This window comes from Mucor velutinosus (assembly GCF_035048745.1).
Source record: "Mucor velutinosus strain NIH1002 chromosome Unknown tig00001563, whole genome shotgun sequence".
In the NCBI taxonomy this organism is placed as follows: Eukaryota; Fungi; Mucoromycota; class Mucoromycetes; order Mucorales; family Mucoraceae; genus Mucor; species Mucor velutinosus.
In genome coordinates, this window is record NW_027041904.1 from 1,422,579 (window position 1) to 1,440,106 (window position 17,528).

General features: G+C 38.0%; 5 protein-coding genes across 5 annotated transcripts; 3 read left to right on the top strand and 2 right to left on the bottom strand.

The window, feature by feature from the left end:
• Positions 1-86: 86 nt before the first annotated feature.
• On the top strand, positions 87-1,661 carry ATC70_009072 (uncharacterized protein; the record flags this gene model as incomplete). The annotated part of the gene is made up of 6 exons (XM_064828312.1): positions 87-215; positions 275-663; positions 716-1,060; positions 1,115-1,282; positions 1,339-1,469; positions 1,522-1,661. 6 exons carry the CDS (start codon positions 87-89, stop codon positions 1,659-1,661), a joined length of 1,302 nt encoding a protein of 433 aa, XP_064685514.1.
• Positions 1,662-5,565: 3,904 nt separating this feature from the next.
• On the top strand, positions 5,566-6,390 carry ATC70_009073 (uncharacterized protein; the record flags this gene model as incomplete). Its single annotated transcript, XM_064828313.1, has 1 exon — positions 5,566-6,390. The coding sequence occupies one exon, from the start codon at positions 5,566-5,568 to the stop codon at positions 6,388-6,390; it is 825 nt and encodes a 274-aa protein (XP_064685515.1).
• An 851-nt stretch (positions 6,391-7,241) lies between these two features.
• On the bottom strand, positions 7,242-7,762 carry ATC70_009074 (uncharacterized protein; the record flags this gene model as incomplete). Its single annotated transcript, XM_064828314.1, has 2 exons — positions 7,242-7,681; positions 7,735-7,762. The coding sequence occupies 2 exons, from the start codon at positions 7,760-7,762 to the stop codon at positions 7,242-7,244; spliced, it is 468 nt and encodes a 155-aa protein (XP_064685516.1).
• Positions 7,763-8,255: 493 nt separating this feature from the next.
• ATC70_009075 (MFS domain-containing protein) lies at positions 8,256-9,593 on the top strand (the record flags this gene model as incomplete). The annotated part of the gene is made up of 6 exons (XM_064828315.1): positions 8,256-8,335; positions 8,393-8,552; positions 8,607-8,705; positions 8,764-8,889; positions 8,953-9,114; positions 9,207-9,593. The coding sequence occupies 6 exons, from the start codon at positions 8,256-8,258 to the stop codon at positions 9,591-9,593; spliced, it is 1,014 nt and encodes a 337-aa protein (XP_064685517.1).
• A 3,345-nt stretch (positions 9,594-12,938) lies between these two features.
• On the bottom strand, positions 12,939-13,590 carry ATC70_009076 (uncharacterized protein; the record flags this gene model as incomplete). The annotated part of the gene is made up of 2 exons (XM_064828316.1): positions 12,939-13,364; positions 13,426-13,590. The coding sequence occupies 2 exons, from the start codon at positions 13,588-13,590 to the stop codon at positions 12,939-12,941; spliced, it is 591 nt and encodes a 196-aa protein (XP_064685518.1).
• Positions 13,591-17,528: the final 3,938 nt, after the last annotated feature.

Sequence of the window (17,528 nt, forward strand, 5' to 3'; positions counted from 1 at the left end):
CCCTAAATAAGCCTTCTTCTGGCCGTCACATAGACCTGCAAAAGGATGGCCATCAAGGACAACCTGTTTAGGAACCTCTTGAAATCATGTCTGATTTTTCAAGCGATAGTGATGATGGTATTCTCTTCCAAGACAGACCAAACAACGCAAATTTCCAGGAACGTCTGATGCAAGCAAAGGAGAGCACGGAATCGGGCCCAATGGACCAAGACGCAGTAAGCATTGCGCCATCATTGCAAGAGAGATCTTGATCATTGATGCATTTATCTCATAGCGATTCATGGACTTTTACGACTCGGATGACACAGCCACATTGAAAAGCCAGTTGGAGCGATTGAGCAAGAAAGTGCTGCAAATGGAGAGCCGTGTTGAGGAAAGAGAGCAAAAGTTGAGAGCACGCAGACAGGAGCGAGACATGGAAGCTGGCCTTACCAATATGACTACAGAGGAGAGAGCAGCATATGTTGCACAACAAGAAGAGAAGGAAGCAAAATTGAGGAAGCAAAGACAGAAGCTACGAAAGAAACTGCTGAATGAGGAGATGAAGCAGCAGGTGGACAAAGGCATGGACTCCAATGATGAGGAAGAGGACGAGAATGGCCAGGAAGAAGAGGAGGATCCAGCGCACCCAACAGAAGACAAGCCCAACTGGGATGCTGTCTAGTAAGTAGCGTGTTTGCCTCTGTAATGTCTATTCCTATTGACGGCTTTGCAGTGAGTACATGCTGCTTTTGGAAAATGAGAATCAGGAGGATGAGTTGATATTTGGCAGTGACTTTGTAAGCCCAAATGCTCGAATGCGTCGAGAAGCGTTGACAAATGAACAAGTAACCAAGCAAACCAAGTATTCTGGCATTGTTGTGCAGCACGCAACACAAACCTTTGAGGATGACATTGAGTTAGGGACAGGCGAAGTTAGACATTGCACCTTGTCCGGTACATCGTATCATCTGCCATTCAAGGTGAAGTATGATGTGCGTGAGCCCAGCATGGTCATTGCGAATCTGGACTTTGAAGTGGACATAGAGATGCAATTGGCAGTTGGAAGTACATTACAAAAGTAAGCGCAGTAGGCCAACAGCAGAGAAGATAGAAACTGACTGGGAGCATGTAGAATCAAGAACGAGTGTCACTTGCTAGGCTTCTTCCGATTATTAGTGCACTATGCCAAGCTGGAAAACAGCAGAAAAGAGATTTTCAACCTATTGATGGACCATTATAAAGATACCCCAGTGAATGTAATCATGCTTTCACAGCACAAGCTTCAATTTGAGGGCGCTGCGTAAGTGTTGTCATGGGCTATGATTTAAACATGTATTGATGTAGCTATATTTAAAGCAATTGCGGCATCAACCTGCTATTGTCCTGGAAGCTAGTAGAGACACATACGGACAGAGAAAAACTAGATGCCAATATTACGAACGATGTGAAGCCTGATTTAACCATGGAGGCAGTGGCACTGCCAGCAGGTAAGCAATTGATGGTAATGTGTAAGTGAAGGCATACTGAATCGAATTGTAGTGATAGCAAAAGACGCAAATGGGGTATTGGACAAGGTGAATGATGCATTTATCCACTCGTTGATGCAAAAAGGGGTTTACCAAGGAACAAAGTATATTGTAGACAGCATTCTATCCACTAATAAGCAACAGACCAAATAAAGGTAATGAGCTTGATGCTCAACAAGTCAGAAGCTTGTTATGTATCTTCAAATCCAAGTCAATGATAAGAGATAACAGAGACGGCAAGGTGCTGCATCAATGTGAGCCTGAGTTGCTCAAGATAGATAATTACCCATCAACTCAGCATTAAACAGCTGCTTGGCTAGTCTGCTACTGTGCGCACACAATTCATCAGTAGCAATGGGTCCGCAAATGTATAATATGCTGCATGTCAATGCCCCCCCGTCGAACCATTAGTTACTAGTAATGGTTTGTTTCTGTAATCCTTCCAAAATTTTGTAGTATTGAGAGCCGGGCAAAGGTGAATAAAGCCACTGGCGAAGCCGACAATGGGGAGGGGGTTTTGGGGAAGGGTTTAGCCCCTCCACCAAAAACATGATAATGCATCTAATCCAACATGGGGTAGCATTGATTTATAGGGCAATTTTACCGTAGCGGAACAAAAATGCAAAGCCATAGTAATCAGGCATCTAATCCAATACTTGGCAACATTGATCTATATGAGGACTTGATCGCAGCGAAGCGAAGGCTCAAAACCATAGTATTCAGCAGCAAATTCGATTTCTCATTCCCTAAATTAATAATTGATTGTCTAAAATCTACTTATATAGCAGATTTTTATTATTACTGATCTGAAATGTCTACGGCGACAGCCCGCCGGGCGACACCGTTGTCAAGCGCAGCGAGATTGCATCTAATTCAGCATTTGGTAATATCAGTCTTAATAGGTTTTACCATAGCCAAGCAAAGGTGTAAATCCATAGTGTTCAAGCAGCAAATTCGGGTTTTCGTTTCTACTGTTAATAAGCTTACCAGCAATATATCGCATCAAAATTTGCATGAACCAGCTTTACCGAAATCAATATGCCTACTGTTCGAATTAGAAGCTGCACAGGCTGCAGAACTGCCCTTCCAATAAGTTACAGCTACTAAAGATGTGATTCATACCGTGTAAATAAACTCTATAAAGCAATATATAACCAAATTTGACGGCTTTCAAGCCTTCATATCTTAACATGTAGACCTTTCTGAACCACCGGAATAACGCCAAACAATTGTATTTGAGTACTAGTAACTTCCTGACACCTTTGCTCAACTTTTTGAAGACCCAAAAAAACAAGACCAAAAATCGACCAAAAATCGACCAAAAAGCATGAGGGGTACCTCATGGTTTTTCTTGAAAATCAAACAATCACATTTTTCGTCTTGAAAATGAAGGATTTTACTAAGGCATATATTAGATTAAAATGTTCCTCTCATCTAAAGCAACCTATGAAACTGCTTTTATGAGGTTTTTTGTGCAAAATCTGGCTGTTTTCGCTAAAAGCCTCATCTCATATTTTACAAAATTGCTCGATAATCTTATTCAAAACATTTATTTTAATTGACACCATTGGATATGTCTTGAAAAGCTCCCCTAGATTGTATTAGAAGGTATGGGATAATCTTCACAGTTTCTATAGTCGAATATAGCAAAGTAGTTCAATCAAGTCGAAAAAAACAAAATTTAGCCAATCTGATGCATAAAATTTGTCTGAAGTTTAATCAATTTTGGCTAGTGGCCATAATGCTTTTCTCATGAAAGCAATAGATGTTCGTGGTGCTTTCAAGTAGGGGGTTGCGAATTAAGAGTGATCTAGCTTGGCCAACTCAATTTCCTGTACTTTGTTGCTTATTCTAATTTGATTGATTCAAGCGTTGTAAAATGCCCATCGAAGCGTATATGCAAATACATGATGCCTTCTTCAAACCTGCATATGATGTGTCGAATGTCCTTGATGATCGAACTAAACAGACATTCAAGTCGGTTCTACCACAATATGTACCCTTCAAAGCAAAAAGATAGGTTTCAGTAACAGGATCCTCATTGGAAGATTGATTATTATGATAACTCCCTCACTATTGAACTAGAGTAGAGGGCTTTGATAACGTTGCGGTTGATTCTATGAAATTTCTTTAACTGAATCTTCAGAGCAAGCCTATTCATGAGTATAAAAGACATTTCTAAAGGCTGCACATATCCATATTACAGCAACTACTATGTCCAATATTTGTCAACTGCAATGTGCTCGCTGTACATTGCGTATTTGCCGCTGTCGATGCTGAGGTTCCAAGCAACTGCTCCCATTTAACAGTTGCTTACTGATACTTTACTTGTACATATTATGATTTAAAAAAGTATCTCATGTTTAAGACTTGCATAAACGGAAGTTGCTCTTCGGTTTTAAGAGAATCGACCAAGGAAATCAAGTATTTGATATAGTGCACACAACATCGTACCTGATTCAACAAACAGAGAGCAATTTCAGCATTGGATTTGCTCAAAGACATAGCTGCTATTATGTCAAAATAAAAGACAATTGCTCTCAAACAAGAGCATCGCTAACCGGTAAAAAGCTGTTACTATTTGCAACTGAATGATGCCATAATCAATATCATGTAAGATGACATAAACACTGCACGTAATACCCCCACCCCCCTGTGGAATACTGGAATGTATTTGCGGGTCCTGCATGTGAAAGAGACGGGTATCGCTCCAATTTAAATTAGTTTGTGTGCCAACGGATGGATACTATTTTGAAGTGCAGACTACCAGAGCGAGTATGTTCTTTTTAGTTTAAAGGGATATGCAGGATTACCCCAGAAAATCATGCCATTTTGAGCGGGCACCTTTCCTCAAAAGTATAGGAGCAAGATTCTGAACAACAACATTGCCAAATACAACACCTAAGCAATTTTTCCAACATGGTAGCATTATGTGAGTATATTTAGGGTTCAAAAACTTGCTGGTATATTTGCGAAAGCCAACGGAAGAGCGGGTTTAAGTTTTTGAGAGGGTGTTATAGAAGAAACAAGAAAAGAGCAACATGGGGGAGGGTATATCCACTGGAGCGGTTAGAAGCAGGAAAATATCTTACATAATGAGTGATTGGGTCCCTGTTCAACCATCAAGGGATATTATGTAAGTTAGATTCTCAGTCAGTCAAGCTCTGTAACTCAAACAAAATGAGGAAATAAAAGGGACCCATCTATTTGAGGAACCTTAAAAACCAACTTGACCAATCACTCCATGCGAATTTCATTCCATTTGGCTTTCAAGCTTTTTTCCAGGTTTTAAAGCGAGCCTAAAAAATGGAACCAACAAGAGTCTTCTTGATTGAAAAAAAGGGTTATACAAGAAACACATAGTTCAGTTGGGATTTCGCTGATTTTTTATAACGAGTGTGCTTTGGGTCTCTAATAGTACGGTTGTGCGCTGTGTAGATGCTGGATTCCATGGCTAGATCTACATTGAACAAAGAACAACCAATGTCTACGAGCCCTAATATGGTAAATTTACATTTCCCCGCCTTTTGTTTCGTTTTTCCCTCTGCGAAAACAAAACTTTCTTCCCGAATTCAGCAAGAGAAGAGGGGATGTTTCTTGTATTTAACTGTCAGCAGGTGCAATTCATCAACAAAGGAATATACACTAAGCTTTTTCACAATTTTATGAATCCCGCATGAAATAAAATTTCAAGCCAAACAATCTTTCGATGGCAAGTGTTGAGGTGAAACATTCCACTTAATTTTTCTCTCTTGGAACATGAGAAACGCAGTAATGTGCCATCTATTTCTACATTTGAGTGTCAAGAAGTCAGAGAAGCTGAAGAGCAAGCAAAGAAAGAGACTTGAAATAATTTTGCCGCATTGAATTATCATATTGTGAGAAATTGATCCCTGACGAACGGAAGGAACCATCTCGTAATCAAACATTTCCCGTCTATTTCCAGTTTTGCAGTTTTTCTCTCGCCTAGTTTGCAAAATAGTATAAATAGGCTTGATTCAGATTACCACTACCCCAGATAATTGTATTCCCTCTCTCTTTTTTCAAATCAATCAAAATGATGAACGATGAGGACAGACCATACAAATGTGATTTCTGTGACAAATCCTTCTTCCGCCTGGAGCATAAAGTGCGCCATGTCCGCACACACACTGGAGAAAGACCACATGAGTGCACATTTGAACATTGCGACAAGAAGTTTGCTCGATCTGATGAGCTCCAAAGACATATTCGAGTCCATAATTCACCGTGCACCATCACAGTGCGCCGCAGAAGAAAATCATCAAAGCTACCTGATGAAGAAGACTACATGCGCCAACAAAAACATTGCTCAATCTTGCGCTTAGCGCCGGCTGTGAATACACCTCATGTAAATATGATTCCTCCTGTTCAAATGCAAGATCAACAACGCAAGGCTCGTGAGCGCCGTGTTTCATCGTCTTCTGTACTCCACCATTGCCTTGCTTCTGGTTGCTTCAAGTCCTTCTGGAGAAAGGGTCAGCTTGTTCGTCATCTTGATAAGCATCACAATGTACATGTATCAAGGGAAGATGTTACAGACAAGGAAAAAATGACCCAGTTACTTGATTACATTCCTAGCTTGACTCATACTCGTCGTCTCTCGGATGCCTCCACATGCTCATCTCTGACATCGTCTCCTGGCTCAATTGCTACAGCCGATCCTTGTGTATCCCCTCAGCCTTTGATTGTAGAGCCATCCATCAGCTTTGATAGCGATGTGGTTATGAAGGTTCCCGAACAGAAGAATAAAATCACGGTACCATCACTTAGAGATGCTTTTATGCCTCCATTATTAACATCACCTCATACTACAATTTCCAATTGCAAACTTCCCTCATTTAGAACCTTATTCTCCAATTAATCTTGTATATACTTTAACCTTGTAAATAATTTCTTATGAATATATCCTAATCTTGTTTATGCTTTAATCCAATAAAAAACTATTATTATTATCTAGTATACAATATCGTATCATTCTGTTAATTAAGATTTTGATAGAAAAGTTCTCTTGAGAGCAACGAAAAAGAAGAGTCTGAAACAAGCGTTACTAATAGAAACAAACGCAGGTTACACTCCATTCTCACGACGATTGCAAATGGTACCTTGCTTTATCAGATGTTGCAAAAAAAAAAAAAAAAAAAAAAAAAAAAGTCATCATCGTGCTCTTATTAACATAATGTTGGTGTGTTGTATTAGTTCGCTACGTTATCAAGTGTAGAAATAAGAGAGCTTCAAGCGGCAGCGACCGATAATTTCGTTGCCGTAATTACCGCGACTGACTCGGCTGTGATGTACATGGCACTTGTGATTCATTGATGAACAATCTGTTGCTCTTTACTGCCAATGGGTTACTGTCTTGAGAGCTTTAAGACTGCATTCTTAGGTCCCTTAATATAAGAAACAAGTAGCTCTAATTTGTGGTAGCAATGCCTTGAAAATAGTCATCTTTTTTAGACATCTTTGATGAACCAGCAGAGCGAGAAGGAACTGAAGGGCCGAGTAAATTGTGTTATTTAGGGGTTTCTTTTCTTCCAATGCACACACAAAAGTTTCATTCCTCGCTCGGCTTGAGACGAAATCCATCATGAATTTGACAGCCATATCTGCCAAATGGATAAATCGAGATGATGGAATCAACCGAAAGCCGCATTATATGTATGAATAAAGAAAAATCTAGATATTTATTATATTATTTACATTTGAAATCGTGGATTACTTTTTCTTGTGTTCGGCCTCCATCCTTGCTTGTAATTCATCATTCACCTTCTTTAATTTAGTTCTCTCCTCTTCGGTTCCTCTGAAGCGCCATCCCTTCAATTTGCGACCAGCAGCCTTTGTACCAAGTTTACCTTGTTCCTGATCTAATTTACACCACTCTGGTTCCTTAGGCCAGTGGAAGGTTTCGTCAAGAGTGACAATAGCCTTCTTATAAGCTGATGATTGAACTTCCATTTTGCCATTTCGTGCCTTCTTGTGCACAGTTGCATAATTCATGGTGCGTACTTCTTGGACATTGACGCCGTAGATGTTGGTTAAATAAGAGTGAATATCAAACTTGTTACAGCTGGGTGGTACACGGAAAGCAACTTGGTTAGGTTGGAGATTGGGTGCTCTCACTAATTTGAATACAATGTTGGGTAAATAGACCTTGTCTACGAATGTTCGGTTAGATAATCAGTCGTTCTAAAAGGATCAGATAACATACTAAACCCTTGGCGAAAAGTAGTAGCCATCGTTTCTAACTTTTGCACTGTGTACGATGAAGGAGCAAAAAGGAAAAATAAAACAAGGTAGGGGGGTAGAACGAGAAGGGACAAGGTCCGCCTGTCCAATCTCTGTCTATGGAAGCTGTCCTAGGGAGTCACATAGCGATTCCCTGCCATCATGGTAGCCATTTGATTGGCTTCAAGCGTGGAAAAATAAAGGATTTGGCTTGAAGACATGGCATGTTAAAGTGTTGGAAAACAGCAACATCTTGAGCAGACATTTGTCACGTTATGAACAATGACATTTGAGACATTTCAACAACCTTTTTCAGGAGAAAAGAAATGATACACAATCACAAATAATGGCAATATGGCTTATTGTTAGTGTCGAGCATTAGTGCATTTTAAGTGGTTCCTTACCCAATCTTTTATACTTCATTTACCCATTTCTTTTTTATTTCGTGTATTTGGCTTTTTTTTTTATCCACTGTTTTATACATCTGATCAAGAAACATATCAAATGCCTTCATACATTACCTCTTCAAAGCTAAATGCGAATGAGACAGCATTATGTGGTGGCTTTGCTGGCCTAACAACCAGGTAACAGCCCGTTTTCACCAATGTCATAGACTTCAATTACTGATGATGGCTTGATAGAATGGCCATTTCACCACTGGATGTGGTAAAGATTCGACTTCAAGTGCAGCCAGAACCCTATACACTAAAGCGGATATTTACCAACCACGGTAGAGGCAGCGTTAAGTATTCAGGCATTGCTCAAGCGTTCAGAACCATCATCGCTGAAGAAGGCGTCAGGGTAAGGGACTTTCGATTTGCTAAACATTAAATCATGAAATTAATTGGCTTTCAGGGCCTTTTTAAAGGGAATGTCGCTGCAGAATGGCTTTATGTCACCTATGGTGCATCGCAATTTTACGCCTACTACTATTTGGATTCATTCTTAAAAACAGTAAATACAAACATGGATACCCCAGATGCTATGAACCACAGAATTGATTTTCTCCTAGCAAAACCAAATCTCACCTTCCATCAAGCCTTTCATTTCAGGAATGCTTGCTGGCAGCTTTGCCACTGCGACGACATACCCCTTTGATCTTCTTCGTACGCGATTTGCAATGCAAGGCACAAACAAGGTACAAAGCAAAATTGATGATGATGATTTGGTAAATCGGCATACTAATTCGGCTTTTTACTAGGTTTACAATAGCATTGCGCATGCTATATCGGATATTTTTGAAAAGGAAGGGCTCCGTGGATTCTACCGTGGTTTATGGCCTTCCATTACTCAAATCATGCCTTACATGGGCCTTATGTTTTTCAGTTATGAAGGACTATGCGCCATTACACAAACTCTCAAGGTATTGCATGCTTGTATATATTTGGGCTCAAAAAGAATAAACATCGTAAGAATGACGATGATGTATACTAACTTGCTGTCTCTGCTTACTAGGATAAACACATCATTTCGGAAAACCACAAACGAACAGACGATATGATATGTGGGTCCCTTGCTGGAATCATTAGCAAGACGGGCGTGTTTCCATTAGACGTTGTTCGAAAGCGATTACAAGTGCAAGGTCCTCATTTGATGGAGTACGTTGTTTCAACTATTCCCAGCTATGCTCAACAAAACACAGTGATCGGATGTATGCGTAAAATAGTATACACCGAAGGCGTGCTTGGACTATATAAAGGTATTGTGCCTGGCCTCTTGAAAGCAGGGCCCTCAGGAGCTGTCTACTTTTTGATGTTTGAGTTAGCGAAGGATGGCATTACTAACCTGAAAGACTCTGGATTCCAAATTGTACCTGAGAAATCTGTATTCAACGTCCAGTGATTTGCATAATTCATACCAATTTATTAGTTTTGATAAATACCGAAAATATACCCTTAATAAACTTGTCTAGTCTTGCACAAACCTACAGTCGCAGCAGAATCCCAACTTTAAGTATTTTTTTAATTTTTTTTTTTTTTTTTTTTTTTTTTTTTGCAAACCAGCAAATTTCGACATTATTCTGATTACAAAGCTGGTATCTTCTTGTCCAGATAGATTCTAGAAAGTAATTCTTTTCTTTGGATGATGTGGCTCGAAATATGTTTGGTTGGAAACTTATACTGGAATGGGTCTAGTTTGTGAGGCGGTCGGGAAAAAGCTATATAGTTTTAAAAGCATGACGCCACAATATTTCTAGTATCATCCGTCAATAACTTGAAAGTAGCAACTTGTTAGGGAGAATATAGCTCGTTATAAGATCAGCGTCAGCCACATATTTTGGTGCCCAACATTCTCGAGCTATCATTGACTCAGTGTGAGATCCACAAGCGTTTACTGGCTTGACACCAACATGATGCACGTACCTGGACCTTTCAACCGTTCAAATGCGTCATTTTCAATAGCAACCACCATTGTTTTTTCCTCCTGGCCAGCTTGTAAAAAATACAAATGCGCATCGAATGGTATCACTTTTAACAGTTTTCTGAACTATTGCGTGCAAACAGGCTGATTCTTCTTCAATTTTTCGATATGTTTCCAAGGCAAGCAACTACTAAATAACTGCCAACGTAGCCCCCTATTGCTATTTTAAAGCGAGGGAATATACATACTTTAAATTGGAAAAGTTATTATTCTTAAATAAAGCAAGCTACAACTATCTAATCTTAAAAGCAAGATTCTTCAACATGTCAAGTATCTATTGATAACTTGAAATCAACAAGTTAATATGGCCTTTTTCGTACGCTCCGATTTTTAAAATGCTTGGTCAAATACATACATGTGTGGTTTACACATGCCAAGGCTAAACGGAGATTCAATTCCTATTGCTCTGAATGATGATCCATGGGATTCCGAAATCTGTCGACCTTAAAATTACGCGTTTCTTGATAGTAACCGCCCCTTCAAACTTATATGGAACTTGTAAAGAATTCAAAGGAAAATACAATGGTATTTATATTAAGTGTTTGCTGTACATTGTTCAGCTAATATCTGATAAGTTAAATTTTGGAACTTTTTCACTGTTTTCTAAAGATTAATCAGTATCCGTCATTAAAACATTTTGTTAAGCATTACTAACCATTGTAGACCAAGAAATCTCCTATCGAATGAGCTATTGCCTGAAGCTCTGGCATAACTCTATCATGAAATATTGACAATACTGTCCTGACCAAAAAAAGGTCACCAGATTTTTTGCTTGCTATCACAGGCAGATTTTGAAGAAAAACTAATGATTTTGCATGATACCCTTTTTTGGCGATATCTCGACAAATACTCACCAGATTCGCACAGAACAAAAGCCATACGATAGCTCTACGTTGTATCCATCATTGTGTGAGAGTTTTTAGGTACCAAATGTTTTGGAATTTGCGACTTTATAAGACTAAAATTCACGAAAAAAAAGAATAAAAAACAATAAAGTCAACTTGCTGATAAAGGTATGTTTTATTATCAAACTGACAAGTGTCAGGTAAACTGAAGTATCTCTACTGGCCAGGTAGATGATCTTTCTTATATACTATAACAATGGATAAAAGTTCTATTAATTAGATTGACAAATAAGTCAACTCAGATCAACTAATGTCTAATCATGCTAAAAGACAACTCCAGCAAGCTAATCATGATTTAGCTCTGTCTGGATGAATAATTAGACTCTCATCCGAAGTACCCTGATCTATCCTTTCTATAAGGATAATTAATATCGATCTAGTAGCATGTATCCGATAGGTACAGTCTACTTAGTCTATATCAACAATAGTACATATCTGAGTGTATATCGCTGAGCATACATCTTTAGCATGTATCTGGATATATGGCATGTTTATAGCATATTGTATACAGGTCTATAGCATGTCTCATATATAGTAGTACAAGTCTGTAGTACATAAAGTATCTGTAGCTAGTATCACGGATATAAGCATGTGTCTTATAGCGTGGATCATAAAGTGCACATCTGAAGCAACAAGCTCATATTGCATTAATCTTGGTGCCTATCCAGATATGGTAAACATCCGTAGTCAATGTCGGAATACAAGTATAAGTCTATAGTGCCATCCATGTCCGTGGTGCCATCTATACACTACGGCACAACTGATGTTCTCACAGAACATGGATGTGCTCTTTTGGGAACATCGATGTTCTCATGAGCACATTGATGTTCTCATTTGAGAAGGTATAGTTTTCCACATGAATAAAATGGTTTAATAGCTAAACTATAATATTGCAGGCAACAGAGAGACTTTTATTATCTGTAAGATTCATAAAATTACTAAACGTATGATAAATTGCACGAGAAAATGGCAATTTAAAATTACCTAATAACTACTTACTAAAGTAAAAAATATATTTCAATAAGATATTCGAGTAGTTTAGTGGAAAGAACGTCAGATCCACAACCGATAGGTTGTGTGTTCGACCCCGTTTGGATCATTCTTTTTTCAAATTTTTGAAAATCGATGTGCTCATGTAAGAATATGGATGTGCTCACATGGGAACATTTCGGATGTTCTCATAAGAACATCGGCCGACTTATAATAGATCCTTAGGAACGCCGATGTTCCCATATGAGAGCATTTTTCACCTTTCGGGAACATCGATGTGCTCATTTGAGAACATCAAATAAATTCTCATATGAGCACATCGATGTTCTCATGAGAACATCAGTTGGGCCGTAGTGATAGCCTATATCTTATATAGTATGAATCTTATAGTACTAGCGTATCTGAAGTTCATATCTTCTCATAGTAGTATAAATCGATATCGTACATCTAATCCAGCGTACATACAGTTTATATCTAAATCTGGTAACTGGATGAACTGTCGGAATGCAGATCATAGTGGATGTATTCCACATCAAGATTTACTTTGTCTTCATCAAGAACTTCTGAGACTCTCCTTGCGAAAGAAATTCTACAGGTATACCCATCAATGTATATACTGTTTAAAAACATACGCCCTTTCTGTCTGGGCAACTCTTGTAATTCTACCAAACTATTGTAATAAAAATTAATAATAGCCTTAATTAGGGGGTTTTTTTTTCAAGACTTACCTTCTAATTTTCAGCTTGGTAAAATCAAAAGAATCGAAAAAGCAGCGTGTACTAAATGCAAAATTTGCTTCGTTTTCTTCTTTTTGGAGCCACTTATCGGGAAAAAGAGTTGACAAATTTTGACCATCGACCTTTATGAATTATCATTTAAAGCTAGGGCTGGTGGGAAACAAAGAAAACAGGCGAGGCCTCCTGGGATGTCGTATTTGTGCTGGCTGAGGGCGGACCAACTCACCCGTTTGCGCTGATGGTTGTTCTGTTGTTGCTGGTTGTGCATTCTTCTGCAACTGTATGTTGACCTGCTCGTAAAACTGGAGAATGTAACTCATTACTGATGGAGCAATGAACGGGTTTTTGGTCACTTCTTCTCTTGAAAGTGGGAGTCGATGTGCACTGTTCCTAACTGGCTGAATAATATCGTTTAAAAATGCTTGTAGATTTGGTGCGCTGTCAAGGACATTTTCTGTAATAAAATCCTCTGGCATATTTGACCTTGTATCGTTCTCTAAGACTTCATCCTCTAGGGCATAACCATATACAATCTTATTGACCAATGGCATTGTAAGTTCCTTATAAATAGAATACATGAGTAAAATAGTTATATAAATTAGTGTCCATATAAATACTTACAGTATACTCCTGCTTCAGTCTGTATATAAAATAGTTTCCAATATACGTTTCATAGTTTTCAACGTAGAAGTTGCTGTAGGCAGTAACTATAGTATCACAAGCAGACGAAACAATTTGGCCATATCCTGCTAGACCCCGGTTTTCAACTGAAAGATAGATTGACATTGTCTAACGCTTGTAAACGGTTATAGGCTGCTTGAATGCCAGGAAGTCTTGGATAAACGTTTTGTAGTTCTTGAATGTTAGTATTCCCACAGATTAATCTACAAACTCTGTACCAGAAGTTCTTTTCAAATATACCATTTGATAGATACTCGATATTGTTGTTTGCATTACTAGATATATAATAGTTAACTAGAAGCTGTGCTTTGTAAACAACCTCTCGTAAAAATGAAGACTATACAATTATTCTCTCTTGATATCCTAATAGTTTGTTTGGATTCCCTTTATCTTGCCTAATGAATAATTTGAGCGTCAGAGATACGGCATACAATTGAAAAGAAGTAGGGAAAGCCATAAGCCGTCTTTCTTTGATAGTGTATTCATGGTTGGGACATAAACGAGAGGCAGCAGTAGTATGACCAGGTTGGCCACAGGACTTGCAAACAGGCCCAGATGATGAAGAAGCCTGTTCTGCTCTTGTTTTTCTGGCATCCGCTTTTTTGCCTTGTTTCTCCTCTGCTGTATCTTTTTTTCCTTTACCTGAATCAACATAGCAGTTAGATGTTATAAATGTAATCAATAAAATTGACAAAGACTATTGTAGTTAAATACTGGTTTATCAGAAATAAATTATTTATAAAAAAGAATATGAAATTAATCAGGTAAAGAATATCGTTTATTACTGTTGTGCCAGAAGGGCTACAACTGTCTATAAAGATTAAGGTATTCTTGATGGGTAGATATGTCTGTGTTGTGCAACAACATGGACAAGCTATGATAAGTGAAGTGCATCTCAGCTATCTAAATACTGAGGTTCACCAGATGTGATAAGCGTTGTACAAGATAAATTGCTACTTTGGCATTCAGAACTTAGTATAAATAGAATAACTCTTGTCTTCATCAATAAATCTTTAGTTTTTGTGTCTGATCTTATTCAAATAAGTCTTTTCTTGTTTTTATAATATCGAACATTTTTTATAAGCTACAAATAATAATCCTTTTATTCTTTGTGCTTAACAATTACATTGGAAATAAGAGGGTTTATATAATACTATTCGAATTGAGGGGTTTGATATAAGGATAAGGTATTAGATGGGTTGATTTGGGTGATAAGACTATAGATTGGATCTATTATTATCCTGAACATGCCATGATACGGATCGTACCTGAATCTTGTTTCATGTCAAAGTTTATGATCTGATGTGATCTGTGCTTGAACTGATTGTTTCTACGCATTTGGATATCCGGTTTATAAATGATACATCAAACATGATAGGCTTAAAACAAGTATTCCTCACATAGAACTGTTTAACGGATGATGGATTCAATCATAGCACATTATTTTACTATTGAATAATGAAGGATTTAAATTGTATCAATATTTGGATACATTTTTATTACAAATACAAAATTATAATACATGACAGATCAATAGGAGATTAACCAGTTGTAACCCTTCGTTGTTCCAACCTCTTAGCCAATCAGATTGCTTGAAAACCCCGCTGACCTAAAAAAAATTTGCGAGGGTTTCCCTCTGTTTTGATGTGAGGCAAAATTTTAAGCTCCGCTATACAGCAGTATAGCAGATGCTATCATCAAATTTCCCTCAGGTGCTAGAGTATGCCTTACTTACACCACCTAGCTTTAAATTCAGACATTGAGACCCTCAATCATCACTAAAGTAAGTAGCGATAACCAAGTGGAGGCAGCCTATCCACCTCCTAGCCTCGGATAAAGACTTGTTGAGCTTCAGGGATAGGCACATTCACACAACGTAAAAAAGGTATGCTTCAAAGAAACATAAAAATAATAAAAGAATGAAGAAAAGAACATACTACTATAAGAGTATAGTGGTATGTAGGCAAAAAAAAAGAGGCACTCACATGAAGCGAGTCAAAGAAAAGCGTAACAAATACAACACCAAAGATGTTCAAAAAAGCTCGTTGCTGTTGCAAGAAAAATGCATACATGAGCAACGCGCATGGTAGTAATAGTCGGATGTAAAGCAAAATGATACAAATACGCACAACTGCAAAAGCAACAGTGGTATTATAAGTTCGCGATACAACATAATGACTAATGTTGCTTCATGTAAAGCTACAGAGAAAACACCACCAACAAAAGAAAAAGAAGAAGAAGAAAGCGCAACAAGGCAAACATCATGAATGCATTATCACGAGAAAGGAAGCAATAATATAAGCGTTCAAAGAAGTTTCATATCATTGCAACCAGAAAAAAGAAGATACTTACCACTTACTATAGCCACATATAGACCAGAAGAGTATAGGCAATCACCGGAGATAGACCATAGAACAAGCATACAACAAATACAGTAGACCGGGAGAGACCATTTTAGCAGCAGCAGCAGCAGCAGCAACACCAGCACCATAGACAAACTAAAGAACAAGCGCCATCAGCAGAGACCAGACAAAGACCAAAGAAGCTATTTACCACTTATCTCCATCACAGAACGACCAGAGGATATACAATCACTGAATATAGACCAGAGAACGAGCATGCACCAAAGACAGTAGACCTGGAGAGACCATATTAGCAACAGCAGCAGCAACACCAGTACCATAGACAAACCGAGAAACGAACGCCACCAGCAGAGACCAGACAAAAGCCAAAGAAGCAATCACTAGACATGATAAACCAAAGAAGCAGGCAGCAGAGAAGACAGAGAAGGAATGGCAGCAGCACTCACTCAAACAAGCAAGAAATTATTAAAACCTAATAAACAAACTGAATTAGTGTTAATTCTACGCCTTCCAATGCTTGTTATCGAATGGTACGTAACATATTCCACTTCAAAGAAGGAGTATCAAGTACTCTTAAGAGTACAAGACAGAGTTATCGAAAGCTAGAGTGTTATTATCAATCAAATGGTCTCCAAATCCACCATGGTTTGATACTAAAACGCGTTTTGCAAAAAGGAGAATAAACGAGGGGTATGAAAGAATGAGAGAGCGCCCTATCCGACGTCACGGCCAGTCGATTTAGTCTCAGTTTTGTACCGTAGCAGCAGTAATTGCGGCAATTTAATTTGAAATTGTGCAGTGGTATTTTCATGTTCAAACTTGACTTGATCTCACATCCTTTAAACGTTTTTGCTAAATTTGACTATGAAAACTGTCGTCGTTACACCCAACTTTCTAATACATCTCTAGAGGACTAAAGAAGCCGCATTGAATGGTGCTAATTACTTTTAGCTTTCAGACCAAAAATAATGAGCAATTTTTAAAAATATGAAAATTGATTTTCTGTGAATATATTAAAATTTAGCATATGAAAGCCTCATAGAAAGAGTATCCAATGTTGCATTTCATCTTTACGGTCAATTTGATTTAATATATATCATAGTTGCAGTGAAATCAGGTTTAAATAGATTTCACAAAAAAAAAAATAAAGCAAAGGTAAAATACAATAGAAATCAACTGTATTTTATTTTGTGTATAAAATGAACTGAAGATCCTGGAATTGAGTAAAAAAAAAAAGAAGAGTATTTATACATTTGCATCTGGCTTGTAGGATTAGTGATGATAGAGAGCAATAGGTGCTGCTATTGCGATATCTGGCAAATGTTGTTGATGTTTTATTTAAAGTGGTAATCAATGCAGGAGCACTGGCCATAAGGGTCGATTTGAGTAACCTTGATGGGCTTGGGTGAGCTATCGTCATAGCATGATTTAATGTAACCTTGATGGTTTAAAGTGCGATGTTTGTTATTGAAGCATGGAATCCTTTATCTGGGATATTGTGCAACTATGGCAGCAGGGCATAGTTGTCATATTTGAATATGCTTGTTATTGATTTAATTCTATTTGGATAAAGATACCATCACTTATTACGACCATCATGGGTGTGATTGAATACACTGTGATCAGGAGTGATTCATTCACACGATGTGCGATATAAGCGTGTATCTTTACTTTAGTATT